The 14,864-nt window shown below is 44.4% G+C and overlaps 1 protein-coding gene, 2 long non-coding RNA genes and 1 other non-coding gene across 5 annotated transcripts in view; 3 read left to right on the forward strand and 1 right to left on the reverse strand.

The window, feature by feature from the left end:
* LOC107160633 overlaps positions 1 to 1,445 on the forward strand; it is a 1,842-nt gene extending 397 nt beyond the window's left edge. Inside the window, exons 1-3 of one of the 2 annotated variants that reach the window (XR_001505888.2) lie at positions 1 to 732; positions 1,034 to 1,074; positions 1,240 to 1,445. The exon at positions 1 to 732 is cut by the window's left edge and continues 10 nt beyond it. This is a non-coding gene — a long non-coding RNA (uncharacterized LOC107160633). The remainder of the gene's footprint in view (positions 733 to 1,033; positions 1,075 to 1,239) is intronic. The other variant, XR_007351484.1, reaches the window with a different exon arrangement.
* Positions 834 to 964, forward strand: LOC125619938. The gene has a single exon (XR_007351502.1). It is a non-coding gene; the product is annotated as a small nucleolar RNA SNORA24 (small nucleolar RNA).
* A 1,993-nt stretch (positions 1,446 to 3,438) lies between the features above and the next one.
* The window catches only part of Prss12 (serine protease 12), a 37,168-nt gene continuing 25,742 nt past the window's right edge, over positions 3,439 to 14,864 (reverse strand). The window contains exons 9-12 of the mRNA XM_048813930.1: positions 14,202 to 14,280; positions 13,457 to 13,579; positions 5,306 to 5,586; positions 3,439 to 3,887 (exon numbers count right to left, since the gene is read on the reverse strand). Of these exons, the coding sequence (XP_048669887.1) occupies positions 3,580 to 3,887; positions 5,306 to 5,586; positions 13,457 to 13,579; positions 14,202 to 14,280 (791 nt within the window). The 3' untranslated portion in view covers positions 3,439 to 3,579. The remainder of the gene's footprint in view (positions 3,888 to 5,305; positions 5,587 to 13,456; positions 13,580 to 14,201; positions 14,281 to 14,864) is intronic.
* Positions 7,993 to 9,684, forward strand: LOC107160634. Its single transcript, XR_001505890.2, has 2 exons — positions 7,993 to 8,054; positions 9,456 to 9,684. It is a non-coding gene; the product is annotated as an uncharacterized LOC107160634 (long non-coding RNA).

The following is a 14,864-nucleotide window of genomic DNA, read 5'->3' on the forward strand; positions in this document are numbered from 1 at the left end:
AGGGGCCGCTGCCCCGCTCCCCTGGGCCAGTCCCTCCCCTAAGCGCGCCCTGCCGCAGCCTCCAGGGAACTCCCGCCCGTCGCCCTGAGCCACGTGCCTGGGACCTTTCTGACTTGGTCCCACCATCAGGCTGGGGGCGGGCAGGTCTTCACGGCGCCTCGGTTGCGGGAGGCCTCAGCTCTGCTAACTCCCACCCTGACGCTGGGCGCCCACCGGGGACAGACGGGTGGACGCGGGCCAGAGGCTGGCGCTCCAGAAACGGCGACTCCAGCGGAGGCAAGAGTGGTGGAAAACGCACAAGAGCACCTCGAAAAGCAAGCTAGCCTCACATAAGACATCCTGGGGCCAAAGGTGACTCCTAAACCAACCACCTGCGGTCAACCTTCGCCCCACTTGATTCGGTGAGCCCGCGCTCCTCAGCGGCGGGATTTCATGGTATCGCGAGAATGTCTTGGTCTCGCGCATGCGCATAAACCTTGACCCGGCGATTGCCCTTCGCTGACCGCAAGCCGCGATAGGATTTCACAGTCTCGCGACAACCGTCTGCTCTCGGGCACGCACGGGAACCGGGATCCGGCCATCCTCCCGCCCCCGTGGCACTTCCGGCGCGTCACGACTCCATAAGAGCGCGTGCGCGGCGAGTTTCGCCCTTTTGCGTCAGGCGTCGTCTGGGGTGCGGTACCTGCGTCGTCCTGGTCGGCCAGCTCGTAACCGGCCACAGCTCGTGCCGAGGTGGGAGTGCTGGGGGATCGCGTCTGCGGAGGTGTGTGGGGGAGTCGCGAGGCGGCGGCGGAGGGCCTGGGGTGGGTGCTGCTGGCGGGCCTGCGCCGAACCTCCATGTGTCTTTGGGACCTGTCGGCCGTGGCAGTCTCCCTTCCTAGCCATGGAAGAGCATATTCTTGTTTATTGGCAAAGCTGTCACCATTTAATTGGTATCAGATTCTGACTTGCACAAGTGACATTCTTCACTAGAAAGCGGGAGGATGACGGGTTGTTAGGCAGGCTTCCCTGAAACGTTGTTCAGATCCTACAGGAAACGGCGCCCTGCTGATGAGCGGCAGAAACCGTGACAAGGTACTTTCACATTTATAGAATTTCCGAGTTAATCTGAAACCCTTTATCGCGGCTGCTGAAAAGCTAAAGTTTGCTCGTTCTGCTGGCTTTTTATAACGTTAAGAGTAACTAGGAATACCTGAATTGCTATCTCATTGCTACAATGCTGGTTTTCTTTTCTTGCAGACGTCAAGAAATCCAAAGTGACGGTGGGTAAAGGCCTAAGCAGCATCTTGCAGTGGATCACCGAACTTAAATTTTAGTTGGGGAATGGGTATTTTGAGTAACATTCTGGAAACTATCAGGGCACTATTTATAATATGAGCCTGAATTATTTTGAATTTGTATTTCAGATGCATCCTTGGTATGATTGAATAAAATGGTTCACATGACTACTCGCTGTTACTTGACTGAATTGAATAACAGTGAAGAGATAGAATACTTTGTTTACTGTGCAGAGACTGGGTATAGCATTTGAGGGAAATTTGTACATAAACGTTACCAGATTACCCCCAAGAGAGAGGTCAGTGTCTTGTATCACACAAAAGATTTAGGCAACTGTACATGTTTTGTGCTTTATTTACTGAATACTCAAAACTTTTTTTAAAAAATCCTTCTTAGGGGCTGGAGTTGTGGCTAGTCTCTCCTAAGAAAAAATCAGCATGGGTTCTACTTCAGAATTGGGCAAACTGCAGGCCATGTGTTCACTGCTCTAAATTTATGGTTTCCTTGTCTGTTTAAAACTTCTTGCACCATCATTGTAGGTTACTTGCAAAGGGCATGTGGTTAAAAAGGTTCGCTACAGGATTGGGTTACTTTCTGGGCTGTAATGCACATTGTCCGAAGCCTTTGTGCAAGGTGTGCCATGTATAGTTAATCACAGAAGAACTATCCCTGAAGAAAGGTCCTGGAGAGAGGGGGAATCTTAAGCAGTGGGATTCTTGGCATAGCAGATGTAAAGAGTTTCAGAATGTGCCAGTCAGGCTGACAGGTCTATTTAGGAAAACATTCGGGGTAGAATGTGGGCCACTTCCAGAGAGGCAGAGATGACACCTGATTGTGTAGGGTGCTGGAGACTGGACTGGAAGTGGAGCCAGGGCACTGGGCATTGCCCTAATGTAATGTTTGCAGATGGGCATGTGGCTCGGGAGTTGGAATTGCTCCTGGGTGTTTTGTGCATTTTAATGGTTCATGAGTACAAGTTTTGTTTTTAAAACCAACCACCTTTTAGAAAGTTGTTAAGGCTGTTCTAGTAGGTGTTACAATCTGAAAAGTGATGAAGTACCTGTAGGTTTGCATCCCTTTTTGCAAAAGGGGGCATATGATTTGATTGCAGAAGGGAAATATCTATATGTGTAGGCAAAGATTTGGTGTTAATAAGAATGTCCTGTAAGGACATTACATCTGTCTCACCCTCCAGGAAAGCTAGCAGGAAACTTGCCTTTAGTTGAGATAAAAGCAGCACTGGATTTTATTTTATTTTTGCACTTTGAATTTATCAAAGTGCACCAACTAGTTCATCTTAGCAGCAGCCTGTTTTCCTCATTTGAAAATGAGGACCTCTGTAAAATCTTATTGGTCTTTAAGCTATTGTATAGCCACTAATTGCAGTGTGATTGAAGTAGGTTTTTAATAGCACAATAGGTAGGAAAAGCATTTTTATTGGTGTATTTTTAATAGGTTGCATTGTACCAGAATTTTGAAACCCACAGGTGAAGCCAATTATTGGGGAAGTTCCAGTAGGTGGCACTCTTCCAACACAATCCAGAAAACTTTGAGCCTAATGCTGAGAAAATAATTTACTAAGTTACAGATCTGATGTGGTTGTTAAAGGTTGTTCGAGTGAGTTAACATATCCAGTAAATCAGTTGTATATTCAACTAGTATTTTTCATGTTATCCAAAATTCATAATTTGCTAGTAGCTTACATATAGAACATTTTTCCTCTTGTGTTTGTTGCTTGGTTCTTAACAAAGATAAAGTATCTTTGTAGCAGATCACTTCATTGGACATTCTAGTAAAGGGTACCTTTAAGATCAAATGTGGGTATGATTCCATACATTATGCTGACTCATAAGGACTTAGTCCAGGCAAATGTAAAACATCTTTATTGAAAATAATCTAGAGAATGTTAAGAGTTGCTCACTGAGTAACAAGAGTTACTCACTGGTGTGGTGACACATGTCTGTAATCCCAGAGGCTGAGGCAGGAGGATGCCAGCCTCAAGGGCTAGGGATGTGGCTCAGTGGTTAAGCATCCCTGGGTTAAGTACCTGCTACCAAAAAAAAAGGTAAGAGAAAGTTTACTTCGGTAAAATTTGGGTAGGTAACAATGCTAAAGATAACACTGAGGTATCTGAACCAAAACTTCACAAAGTCTCAAAATCAGCAAAGGTACACAATTTCTATAAACAAATATCAAGGAACATGAAACCCTCACAGTTGTCATCTGGTTTACAGGTAAAGGTTGAGGTTAAAAGTTTTTCATAAGTTCCTTTTAATACTATTTGTTCTGAGGTTTCCAGAATCACAGTTTAGTGATGCTTTTTATCCAAGGTACAAAGGCTGAAACTTTGGTGTAAACACCAGGGGAGCCCTTGACTCCACAGCCATACCCCCAGGAAGTCACCCCATACACAACCCAGCTTTCTCCAGGCCTCTTGCACATGAGTGGTCCCCCGCTGTCTCCCTGGCAGCTGTCCACACGTCTGTGTTCCTGGAGGTTTCCAGCACAGAGCATTCTCCCTGTAAACCGACCCTTATACCGTTCTTCACAAAACCTCTTGGGAAGTACAGGGATGGCTGCTTGTTGTAGTGTCCTTGAATAGGCTCGTCCTACTCAGACCAAATATCCATATTAATCAAGGAGATCCAGCTACCAATCAAGTTTAATGAACATTTCAGTCTCCAAAACAAACCCCTGTTGTGACATTGGTATAGTTCAAAGTGAGTGATAACTATAAGTGGCATGTAATGTCATTAGAGGCCTTTCTGATTGTCAGCACTTAACCTTCACACATACTGAATTTTTGAGGAATAATGAGTAACATTTCTGAGTTTGGTAGCAGAGAAAGGTAACCTGGAGAAAGCACATTCATGTGCGCTTTAGTTGTTGAATTCTGTACAATAAAAAGCTAAATTCATGCTGATTTTGCTTTGGCACATTTGAGAATCACCTACTTCACTGAATTTGAGGATTAAATATAAATGCAATAATATAAAATATAAGGTGCTAAATGGGAATATGGCATTGTATAAGGATGACTCAGCTAAAATACCACACATCCTTCTCCATACAGAGTTGACACCTAGTGCAGTGCACTCTGCTTGTTGGTAAACCATTCATTACTTTGCTCAGTAGCTTAAATGTATGATAGATAATGTCCTCGTTGTTATCCTAGTTTGAATATAGATTTCATCATATTCTCTTATCCAGTTAACTAAATTGGAATAACTAGGACACACACACACAAAAAAAAAAAAAAAAAAAAACCCACCATATAAAATTTACTTCCTTGGTCATTTCTATTAATTCAGATGTGATATCAAAGGACTGATTCCCTTATGAAGTAATGGACCTGGTCCTCAGTGATGTGATGTGCTTAGAGATCAGCACAGTACATTAGGAAGGCCTGTATCTTGACCCTAGTGAGACTGATGTCTGTTTCAAGGCCTATCCTGAGCAAGCACTAGCTGACAGTGCCTAAACTCTAGGCAAGACAAGGCCAAGGGCTATATTCATAGAAGGATCCAGCTGAACACGATTCTTGCTTTGGGGTTGCAAGTGAGGAGAATGGGAAAGAAGGATGAGGGAGAAAGTGTATTTCCCTTAATCTCAGCCTCCACTTGGCACCTCGACTTTTGTCCGATCTATACTTAGCTTGATAAAGAAACTATTTAACACCAGATCCTTTTGCTAGGCCAAATACATCATTGTCATATGGGGAGCTTTTTAAAATAGACTATGTGGCCTAAATCGTGGGGTATGGTATTGAAATCTCTTCCCTTGTCCTCTCACCAGTCAGATAAGGATATTCTCCACTCCTAAGGCCCACTAGCAACTGAGTTCTCTCAGTTTGAATTCTAACTGGAACTAACAGTACTCTTAAAAATGAATCTAGATTACATGCAAACATTTCACGCCTAAGAATTTCCAAGCAGCTAAGCCTGAACCCATTTACGATCTTCCTGCCGACTGGATAATAGCAGACAAGCCCAGCCTTCTTGTCTGTTTCTCGGTGAGCTTATATTACCTGTGTCTCCCCAGCCTGTTATGTAGCAGTTGGAGGCTGTCTTCTGTGGCCGCTCTCTCTGCAGTGGCAAACAGGCTGGCAGAACATGGCTGCTGAGTCTGGCACACTGCTCCTCTGGTCCTTGCAGTCTGACCAGGGCGATGTCATGGTCACTGCTGTCTGGTCGGTACTGCTGATGCACCACAACTTGCTGCACTCCAATTTCTTCTTCAAACTCTTCCAGCACCAGAGTATGATAATCCCCAACCCGAACAGCATAGTTCCTGGAGCTGTTGCCATACCTGAGAGACAGAGCTAATGAGCAGCTGGTTTTCAGCATGAAAACTGCCAGCGGAGTTGTGTAAAATTCAGTTCCAAATCATCAGCCCCTTTTGTGAATTCAACATTTCCTTTCATTCCTTTAACCCACTGCTGCTGACCCTCTCTGTCACCACCTCCCGTCTTCATTTCACCTGAAATCTAGATTACCACCAAGTAACTCATTTTCTGAGAAGAAGCAAATGTGGAGAATGAGTGGGAAATGCGGACCAAACATCAACAAAACAGAAATGAAGAGTACAGGGCAGAATTATTGTCCTGCATTTGCCGCCTTTGTCTTCTGTCCCTTCAGGATCTTTAGTTTATCCTGAAACTCCATAGAGCAGAAACACACATGACCTAACTTGATATCCCTCAGAGCTCTTGGTGCCACCCACCTACTCCTAGTGAGGACTAACAGAATAAGTTCACTGCCTTTCCTGTGAACCAAGCGGGAACCCAAACCGTGTTTTCAGGTCAAGGTGCATTCATTATGTTCTCAGCTTCTTTACTGAGACATCACCTCAGTGAAGCCTCCTGACACACTCATGTTAAACTGCAACCCACGTTTGTCCGCACACTCCCTGAACTACAGTATACCTAATTGCTCCCCATTTCCTTTCTGACAGACTATGTAGTTCACTGTTTATTATATTTATTGTTCTCTGTCTTATTCCAGTTTTTAGAGGTAATGCTTTCAATTTTTCTCCATTTAGAGTGATGTTGGCCTGGGGCTTAGCATAGACAACTTTTACAATGTTGAAATATGTTCCTGTTATTCCTAGTTTTTCTAGCCTTGAACATGAATGGGTGTTGTATTTTGTTGAATGTTTTTTCTGCATCTATTGAGATGATCATATGATTCTTATCTTTAAGTCTATTGATGTGATGAATTACATTTATTGATTTCTGAATGTTGAACCATAGGGAATCCCTATCCGTATCCCTTTAATTTCTTTCATCTACAAGTCTATTTTACCACACGCACATTAGATAGAGCACTAATCTCTAGGTTATATAAAGAACTCAAAAAAACTTAACACCAAAAAAATTAAAAAAAAAAAAAACCCAAATAACCCAATCAATAAGTGGGCCAAGGAAATGAACAGACACCTCTAGGAAGATGATATATCATCAATCAACAAACATATGAGAAAATATTCAACATCTCTAGCAATTAGAGAAATATAAATCAAAACTAACTCTTAAGATTTCTTCTCACTCCAGTCACAGTGGCAGCTATTAAGAATACAAACAGAAAAAAAAAAAAAATACAAACAGGCTGGGGATGTGGCTCAAGCGGTAGCGCGCTCGCCTGGCATGCGTGCGGCCCGGGTTCGATCCTCAGCACCACATACAAACAAAGATGTTGTGTCCGCTGAAAACTAAAAAATAAATATTAAAAAAAAAAAGAATATAAACAACAATAAAGTGTTGGAGAGGATGTGGGGGAAAAGGCACACTCATACATTGCTGGTGGGACTGCAAATTGGTGCAGCCAATATGCAAAGCAGTATATTCCTTAGAAAACTTGTAATGGAACCACCATTTGACCCAGCTATCCCACTCCTCTGTCTATATCCAAAGGACTTAAAAACAGCATACTACAGGGACACAGCCATATCAATGTTTATAGCAGCACAATTCACAATAGTTAAACTGTGGAAGCAACCTAGATGCCCTTCAGTAGATGAATGGATAAATAAACTGTGGTATATATATACACAATGGAATATTATTCAGCATTAAAAGAGAATAAAACCATGACTTTTGCAGGTAAATGGATGGAGTTGGAGAATATCATGCTAAGTGAAGTTAGCCAATCCCGAAACACCAAAGGCCAAATGTTTTCTCTGATATGTGGATGCTGAACCATAGTGGGTGTAGTGACGGAGCATGGGAGGGATGAAGGAACTTTATATAGGGCAAAGGGGGAGGAAGGGGAAGACATGGGGGTAGGAAGGATGGCAGAATGAGATGAACATCATTACCCCAAGTACATGAATGGTGTGACTCTACTTTATACGACCAGAGATGTGAAAAAATTGTGCTCTATATGTGTTCTATGAATTGAAATGCATTCTACCATCATGTATAATAAATCAGAATAAATAAATAATTTTTTAAAATATTTATTATTCTCTATCTTTCCTTAAGTAACAGTTATTGCAGGTCAGAAATCTTTATCTGTGGCATTCACTGAAAAATCTTAAACATCTGGAACATCAATGCCTCCTTAATGAGGAATGCAACTTGTTTGGTGATTCTGTGAATGGACGGATGTTCCCCTTTGGTGTGGGCATTCTTTATTCCATGAGAAGCTATGTCAAGAGCCATCCATGGGCTGTGTGTGGACTACATCGGCATGGCAGCCTCAGTGAATACAAACAGCTGGTGTTCGGGAACACCGAACTCCCATGGAGTCCTACAGAGTGAGATTGCGCAAATACATGTAAATTTCTATTCCACTCTGCCTAGTCCCACACAGCACCCAAGAAAGGGTGACCTGCTACAACCACCTGGCCACACAGCCTCTCAGAGGTGGGTGTGATCTGTCAAGATGCCAATCAACCTGCTGAGGGCAAGACATCAGAAGCAAGACTCCACTTCTGAAACCTTATCCCTGCCTTTGATGTACCCCCTTAAATAAACCACAGGAGCCATTTTCTAGTTGTCTACCTCCAGCTCCTGTGTGGATTGGACCTACCAGGGGTTCCATCCTTTAAAACTATTTTTTCTGACTCTGTGTCTTTGTTCTTTACGAATTATCCTAGACTTTAATTTCTTAGGTGGCTTACATCCTCCCGAGCAGGGAGAAGAGCCCTCTAACGAGGTGCTAGCTGCCTCCCCATAAAGCTCTTTGATTCAAATAGAAACACAAAATTCACTAAATTGAAAACTCTCAAGCCTGTTTTTTAATCAACATACCTTGATTCTGACACATCAACCTAAAGCAGGATTTCTCGATGCCAACACTTCACATTTTGGGCCAGATAATTCTTTGTGGTAAAGGCAACTGCATCAAGGGGTGTTTACAAGCTTCCCTGGTCCTATTCCCTAGATCCATCAGTGCATATACCCACTATTCCCTGCTGTGAAAAAAGCCTCCAAATACTGTCAGATGTCGCCTGGGGTGAAAGAAGCCCCATTGAGCAAGATGCTGCTCAGATGCTGCTTGGTGCCCTGGGCACTGGCTTTGCTCACTGAGAGTCCCAGCACCTTGCATGCTTCTTGCCTCAGCCACCCGTGCAGCGCACCTCATGCCTGCATTCTCAGCCCTCTCACGATATGCAACGAGTGTGTTCTCCACCTCGTCCTGCCTTGCAGCTCACATCTACCCCTCCCCCCACCTGCTCCTTAAACCTTCCTGCCAGCCCCACACCCGTTCTGCCAACTGCTCCCCTGTCTACCTGCTTCCTAAACCTTTCTGTCCAGTCCCGTATCTACCCGCTGCTCCTCCCTCTATAGCTCCACAGCCAACAGCACACTGAGCATCGGGTCTCCAGCACACTCAGGCTCCCCTCAGTGCTGCCCTGTGCGACTCCCTCCCTGTCTGCCTGGACCCTGCTGTCCACTCCCACAGTCACTCCTCTGCACGACGACAGTCCTTTCCTTGTGCCGGCCACTGCAACCCTGGCTTCATCGACTCTCCACACGCTTGATGCTGACATCAAATGCTTACAGAGAAAAGTATACGCTTAACAACCCTCACCTCGATTTTTGACAGAAGCTTGTGAGGCTTCCACTATTCACAAGACCTCTCCTTGAATGTGTACTGGATTAGGGTGTGTTCAGAAGCTTTTGAGTTTTCTGGTGACTGCCTATTTAAAATACAACCTCCCTTTTCCTCCAGGTTGTGAGATGCTCAAACATCCTAGTAGCCCACCTAGGCTCTGGCCTCCTGATGGATGATTTACTAAACTGAACCAGTTCAAAGAACTAAGCGATGCAACACAGAGGATGGGCTCGTGCAGCCACGTACTACGGATGGATAACCTCTTTGCTTTCTACCTTTCATCTTCACTATTACAACAGCCTCATCACTGTTCTTCCTTTGGAATAAACACAGACCTGGACTCTCACATGCAGTCCTTCCTGCTCTTACTGAAGTGGGCCTTCTGCTTGGTAAAACAGACAAATTTGAGTCATTGCATAAAAAGGCATACAAGTGCATTGCAAAGATGTTTCATATCATTTCAAGCTCACTGTCACACCCTTAGATGTCTGTCCAACATGAGACCTGTCTCACACATCTCCAAATGACTCTTCTCCACAAACACCTCTTAATCATATTTCATGGTTCAGAAAACCGTGATCTCCCATGGCCTAGTGAATGAAACAGAAATCTACAGCCTTAACATCCTAAGTCTTTTCCCTTGTCTCTTCTAAGTCACTATATACATCCCAGGTCTGACAACCTAGCTAACAGGACCATACCATACCATACCACATACTTCCCAGTTCTGATACCCTAACTCAATACCCGTGCCAAACTCTGCTCTTCTTCCATTGCAGCTTATGTCTCTCACCACTACACTCTAACATTGGATATTGTCCATCACCAGCCTCTACTGCTACACAAATCCAGCCTCTTTGTTAAAACAGATCCCATAACAAAATAATTTTCCTCCCACATATATAGCTCATTCCATCTTTGAATTGTTCTAGTGTTAAATACAAAATAGCTACGAATCTCCCCTCTGTACCTGCCTGTCCTTCAAGATTCACCATGCAGCACCCCTCACTGAGCACAGTTCTCCCTGAGGAGATATGACGTCCTCACAGCAGCTAGAGCAGGGCAAGACAGGCAGCACTGCTCTGAGGGTGCTGCCCAGGCTGAGTTAATCGTGCAGCAAACTCACAGCACTGCTGACTTGTATTAGGGCTGCAGGACGTCAAAGCTCAGAGGTCTTCCTCATGTGCTGTATTTAAGGCAAGCTTCGTGAACTGCAGGCGGCACCGTGCTCATCCTTATTCCATGTTGCTTATTAGAATTGGCCCAGCAAATCTGCAGCACCGTGAGCCTGTCTTCAGACACTTATATCACTCATCTCTGCCAGCCTTCTGGCACACAGACTATAATTAATTTACCAAGGGAGCCTGTCTCAGTCTAGCAACTGGGGTACTGAACAGGCAGCATCCGTCAGCTCCATAACATTCTTCCCATCACCATCCTCCAAAGGTCCAGATCATATTCTAGTCTATCAATGGGGCAAGCGGTTCTTAGCCTTGGAGCCCAAAGGAACCAGAGATGACTGATCAAGTGCCAGCCCCAGAGCTCCTGTGGCTGTGCAGTAGGCACCCAGGAACCTCGCCGTCTAATGTATAGTACTACACAGTGACAAAAGCACTCTTGTGGGCCCTATGCACTTGCTGGTCATAAGCAACATAGATGTCTCCCTCCTCTGGACTCTGCAGCCACATCATACACTCCATGATAGCAGACCTTTACCTGTCTCAGTCTCCACTGCACCATGAGTGCACAGCGTTTACTGGGCCTCAGGGGCTCAATCATTGTTTAACTTAATGAACAAATATAATCTTTATTACCTGTGCTACTCAGGTAACACAGGAATGCGTTAAGCCCACTGGCATGTAGCAGCATTCTCACACTCAATTATATCCCAGACAAATATGATATAAAATGTAGATTTATATTTTTGGCAACACCTTGAACAGATTACTTCAAAGATATTTATTGAAACAGATAAGTGGAAGTAACTAGAGATCCTAGAAACAAGAATATATGAGAATTTGATATATGACATAGTTCACATAAACTAGTGGGTAAATAATGGAACATTCAAAAAAAAGAAGTGTTGGGAAGACTATCCACAAAGAAGAGTGTGAAAGTTGGCCCCTTCCTCACACCACATGCCATACCCAAAAATAAACTTAACAGATTGAAAGTCTAAATATTAAAAGCAAAACTATAAATTCTTTAATTTTTTTTAGTCATGATGGACAAATACCCTATTTTGTTTATTAATTTTTATGTGGTGCTGAGGATTGAACCCAGGGCCCCAACACGTGCTGCGCCAGCACTCTACTGCTGAGCCACAACGTCAGCCCAAAACTATAATTTTTTTTAGAAAAAAGTAAAAATATCTTTATTAATGTGAGTCTAGGGAAAGATTTTTAAAATGAGATATGTAAAGCTTTTACAAACTTTAAAGGAAAATGAGACTTTTTAAAAATTGACATATTTTCATAAGAAAAGAACCATAAACAAGTAAAAGGGATAGTCCAGACTGGGAAAAGTTCTGGACATATCAGAAATGACTTTATATGCAGAATAATGTTTAAGTCAACTACAAAAAAAGATAATACAATAGAAAATTGGCAAAGGACGTGAACAGTAGAGTTCATGAAAGAGGGAAACAATAATCAGGGAAATGCAATTTAAAAGAAACTCCAAATCTCTAAAATTAGCAAAAATTAAAATTTCTGGTAGTATCAGGTTCAAGCGGAAAGATCAGGCAGAACCTTCCACAGTGCTGTGTCGTGAATGAATCCAGTTTCTCTTGAGGACACCTGGCAGGGCCTCAGTGAACTGAAGGGAGCCTGGCACCTCAGGACCCAGCACGAGGCTCCCACACGCGCCCTGGTGAGACACGGCATACTGCGTATTCTACTGAATGGTGCTTTAGCAGTCAACCAATGGGAATCACCTAACTATCCATCCATAGGGGATTCAATAAACTGGATAAGTTTTACAGCAGAAGTGAAAGTTCATATGGCAGCTGAAGTGAATGAACAAAATCTACACAGTAGTCTGCAAAGGTACATGCCTTATGAGGGCATGTGAGAAAAAGAATGTAAGCTGGGCACAGTGGCACACACCTGCAGTCCCTGAAGCTCTGGAGGCTGAGGCAGGGGGATTGCAAATTCAAAGCCAGCCTCAGCAATTTTTTGAGGCCTTAAGCAACTCAGCAAGACCCTGTCTCAAAAATTAAAAAATAGATAAATAAAAAGGGCTGGGGGGTTCAGTGAGTAAGCGCCCCTGGGTTCAATCCCCAGTGTGAAAGAAAAAAAAATGTAAAGCAAAATTTTGCTTGGAAGAAATCATCAACCATACAATGCATATTCTTTTGAAGATTTTTATTATGACACTTTTCCAACACACAAAGTTAAGAGTATAACCAGACACCTCATTGACATCACCTTGCTTCAGTGATCACGTTTTGCCAGGTTTAGTGTGTATTTTAAATACACCCCAAAGTTCATGCTGAGGCAATGGCCACCCTCTAGAGCCCACAAAGAGCCCTGGATGAGGGGAGAGGAGTCAGTCCTCCTGCAGGCTTCCTGCAGGGTCTCCCCTTGGAACCAGGAAGATAGGATTGACTAATGAAGTATTGGAAATAATCAGGACTAAACCAGCATGAAAGCCAAGGATAAAATGGAAGCAACCTGCCTTTCTAGAAGGTACACACAGAGAACTCTCAGACAAACCACCAAGAAGACAGAAGCCACTCAATGAGGAGGCCGCCCGCCCACAGCTGAGCATCCTCTCTCAGCCTTGAATAAGGCGGAGTGTTTGGTCTGGCAAGAAGAAAACAGCGTCTAAGCTGCCAGAACCGCACGCCTGCTCCTTAGTGTCTTTATTGACAAAGCAGCTTTTATGCCTACCGGCTGTGATTCACCTCAGGAAAGCATTGCCACAGCTGCCTCCCGGCCAAGCCCATGATCTCTTCTCCCCAGACCCAGATCTCATGTAACATGAGCCTGCAAGGTGCTCCTTCTGTCACCCCTCACTCCCGCAAGCTGAAGAAGCATCCATCAGAGAGGGCTCACAGCCCAGCTCTGACACCCAGGTCCCAAAGCAGGAGGGTGCTGGCAAGGATGGACACATACCTCTTGAAGCAGTGAGCTGCCGTCAGGACCCAGCAGCTGCTGAGCAGCGTTGCCCCGCACAGGAGCCTGCCACCTCCATGGGGTGACTTCAGCCGGAGGGAAACCTGCCAGGGCCAGCCACCCCTGAAACAGAGGGAGCCACATGCCCATAAAAGACAAAAGATCCAAAGAAAAGCCTCAAAGTGATGGCTCTGATGGCCTGTGGTGTGAGGAAGCAGACTCCAAAGAGACTCAGGAGGCCAGCTGCCTCCAACCTGGAGAAGGTTTCCAAATAGCAGCAGCCCTGGGGAGGTGCCAAAGGCAGGTAGTAGGTGCCACCCAGCATTCTGGGACACATGGGGTGTGAGCACAGTCCTCTCCCCACCCACCTAACCCAAGCAGGCTGAAGACCTATTTAGTCAACACAGTGCTGGCCTGTACTCAGCAACCAAAGATTTACAATGAAACGAGCCAAATCAGATACATTATTCTAAATCAAATGCATTCCACATTTTTCCCAGGTCTCTGTTACATTATTTTGTTTCTATCATGCCACTTTTCAGCAACACATCTATGACATAAATCATAGGATAATGATGTAAGAACATGGTCTGTATCAATCAAACGTAGGTAAAGGACAGGGCAGTTAACAGTATAAGAGTACTTAGTTTAGAAAATAAAATGCATAGAACAATTCCCATGTAACAGCAGAAGAACACAAGTTGCACTCTATAATGTGGAGAATCTCCTTTGAAGAACCTTTTACCTTAAAGAATTTTTTCCACCAATGATGCGCTTCTGCCGATGGTGCAACAATCTCAGACCACAAACAGCCGAGAGGGGCTCTGCAGCAGAAACAGGCCATTAATTCAATCACGCTGCTGAGAGGGGGAGACATGTAAGCCAGCAGGTATTCTGGTTTAGATGAGGGGACCCCAAAGCTCCTGTGAGATAGTTCAGGAAGGCTTGGGGGTGAAACACCTGAGTTTGAGAGTCTGAGCCCAATCAGTGCATAATCCCCTGAGAGGTGTTACCAGGTACGGGCTATAGGCAGGTGGGTGTGTCTGGAGGAGCTGGTCACTGGGGCTTGCCATTGGGTGTAGAGTTCGACCCTGGTGAGCAGAGCTCTCTCTTTCTCTGTTTCCTGATTTCCATGCCCTGTCCTGCCCTCCTTCTCCACCACCTCCTACCATGAGGGCCCAGAATATGGATCCGGCCCTCTATGGACTTAGACCTCTGCAACTCTGAGCCAAAGAACTTTTCCTTGTCAGGTCTTTTGGTTGCAGCAGTGGAAAAGCTAACAAATTAGATCATTAATTAGATATCACACTGCTAGAGGGTAAAAAAAAAAAAAAAAGCTACGTGACATATTCCCCTATTACTTTCTTCTCTACTGTAACATTCCTTTTTTCTGCAAATTATAGGAAAC

The sequence above is a fragment of the Marmota marmota genome, unplaced genomic scaffold, assembly GCF_001458135.2.
Source record: "Marmota marmota marmota unplaced genomic scaffold, marMar, whole genome shotgun sequence".
Taxonomy (NCBI): domain Eukaryota; kingdom Metazoa; phylum Chordata; class Mammalia; order Rodentia; family Sciuridae; genus Marmota; species Marmota marmota.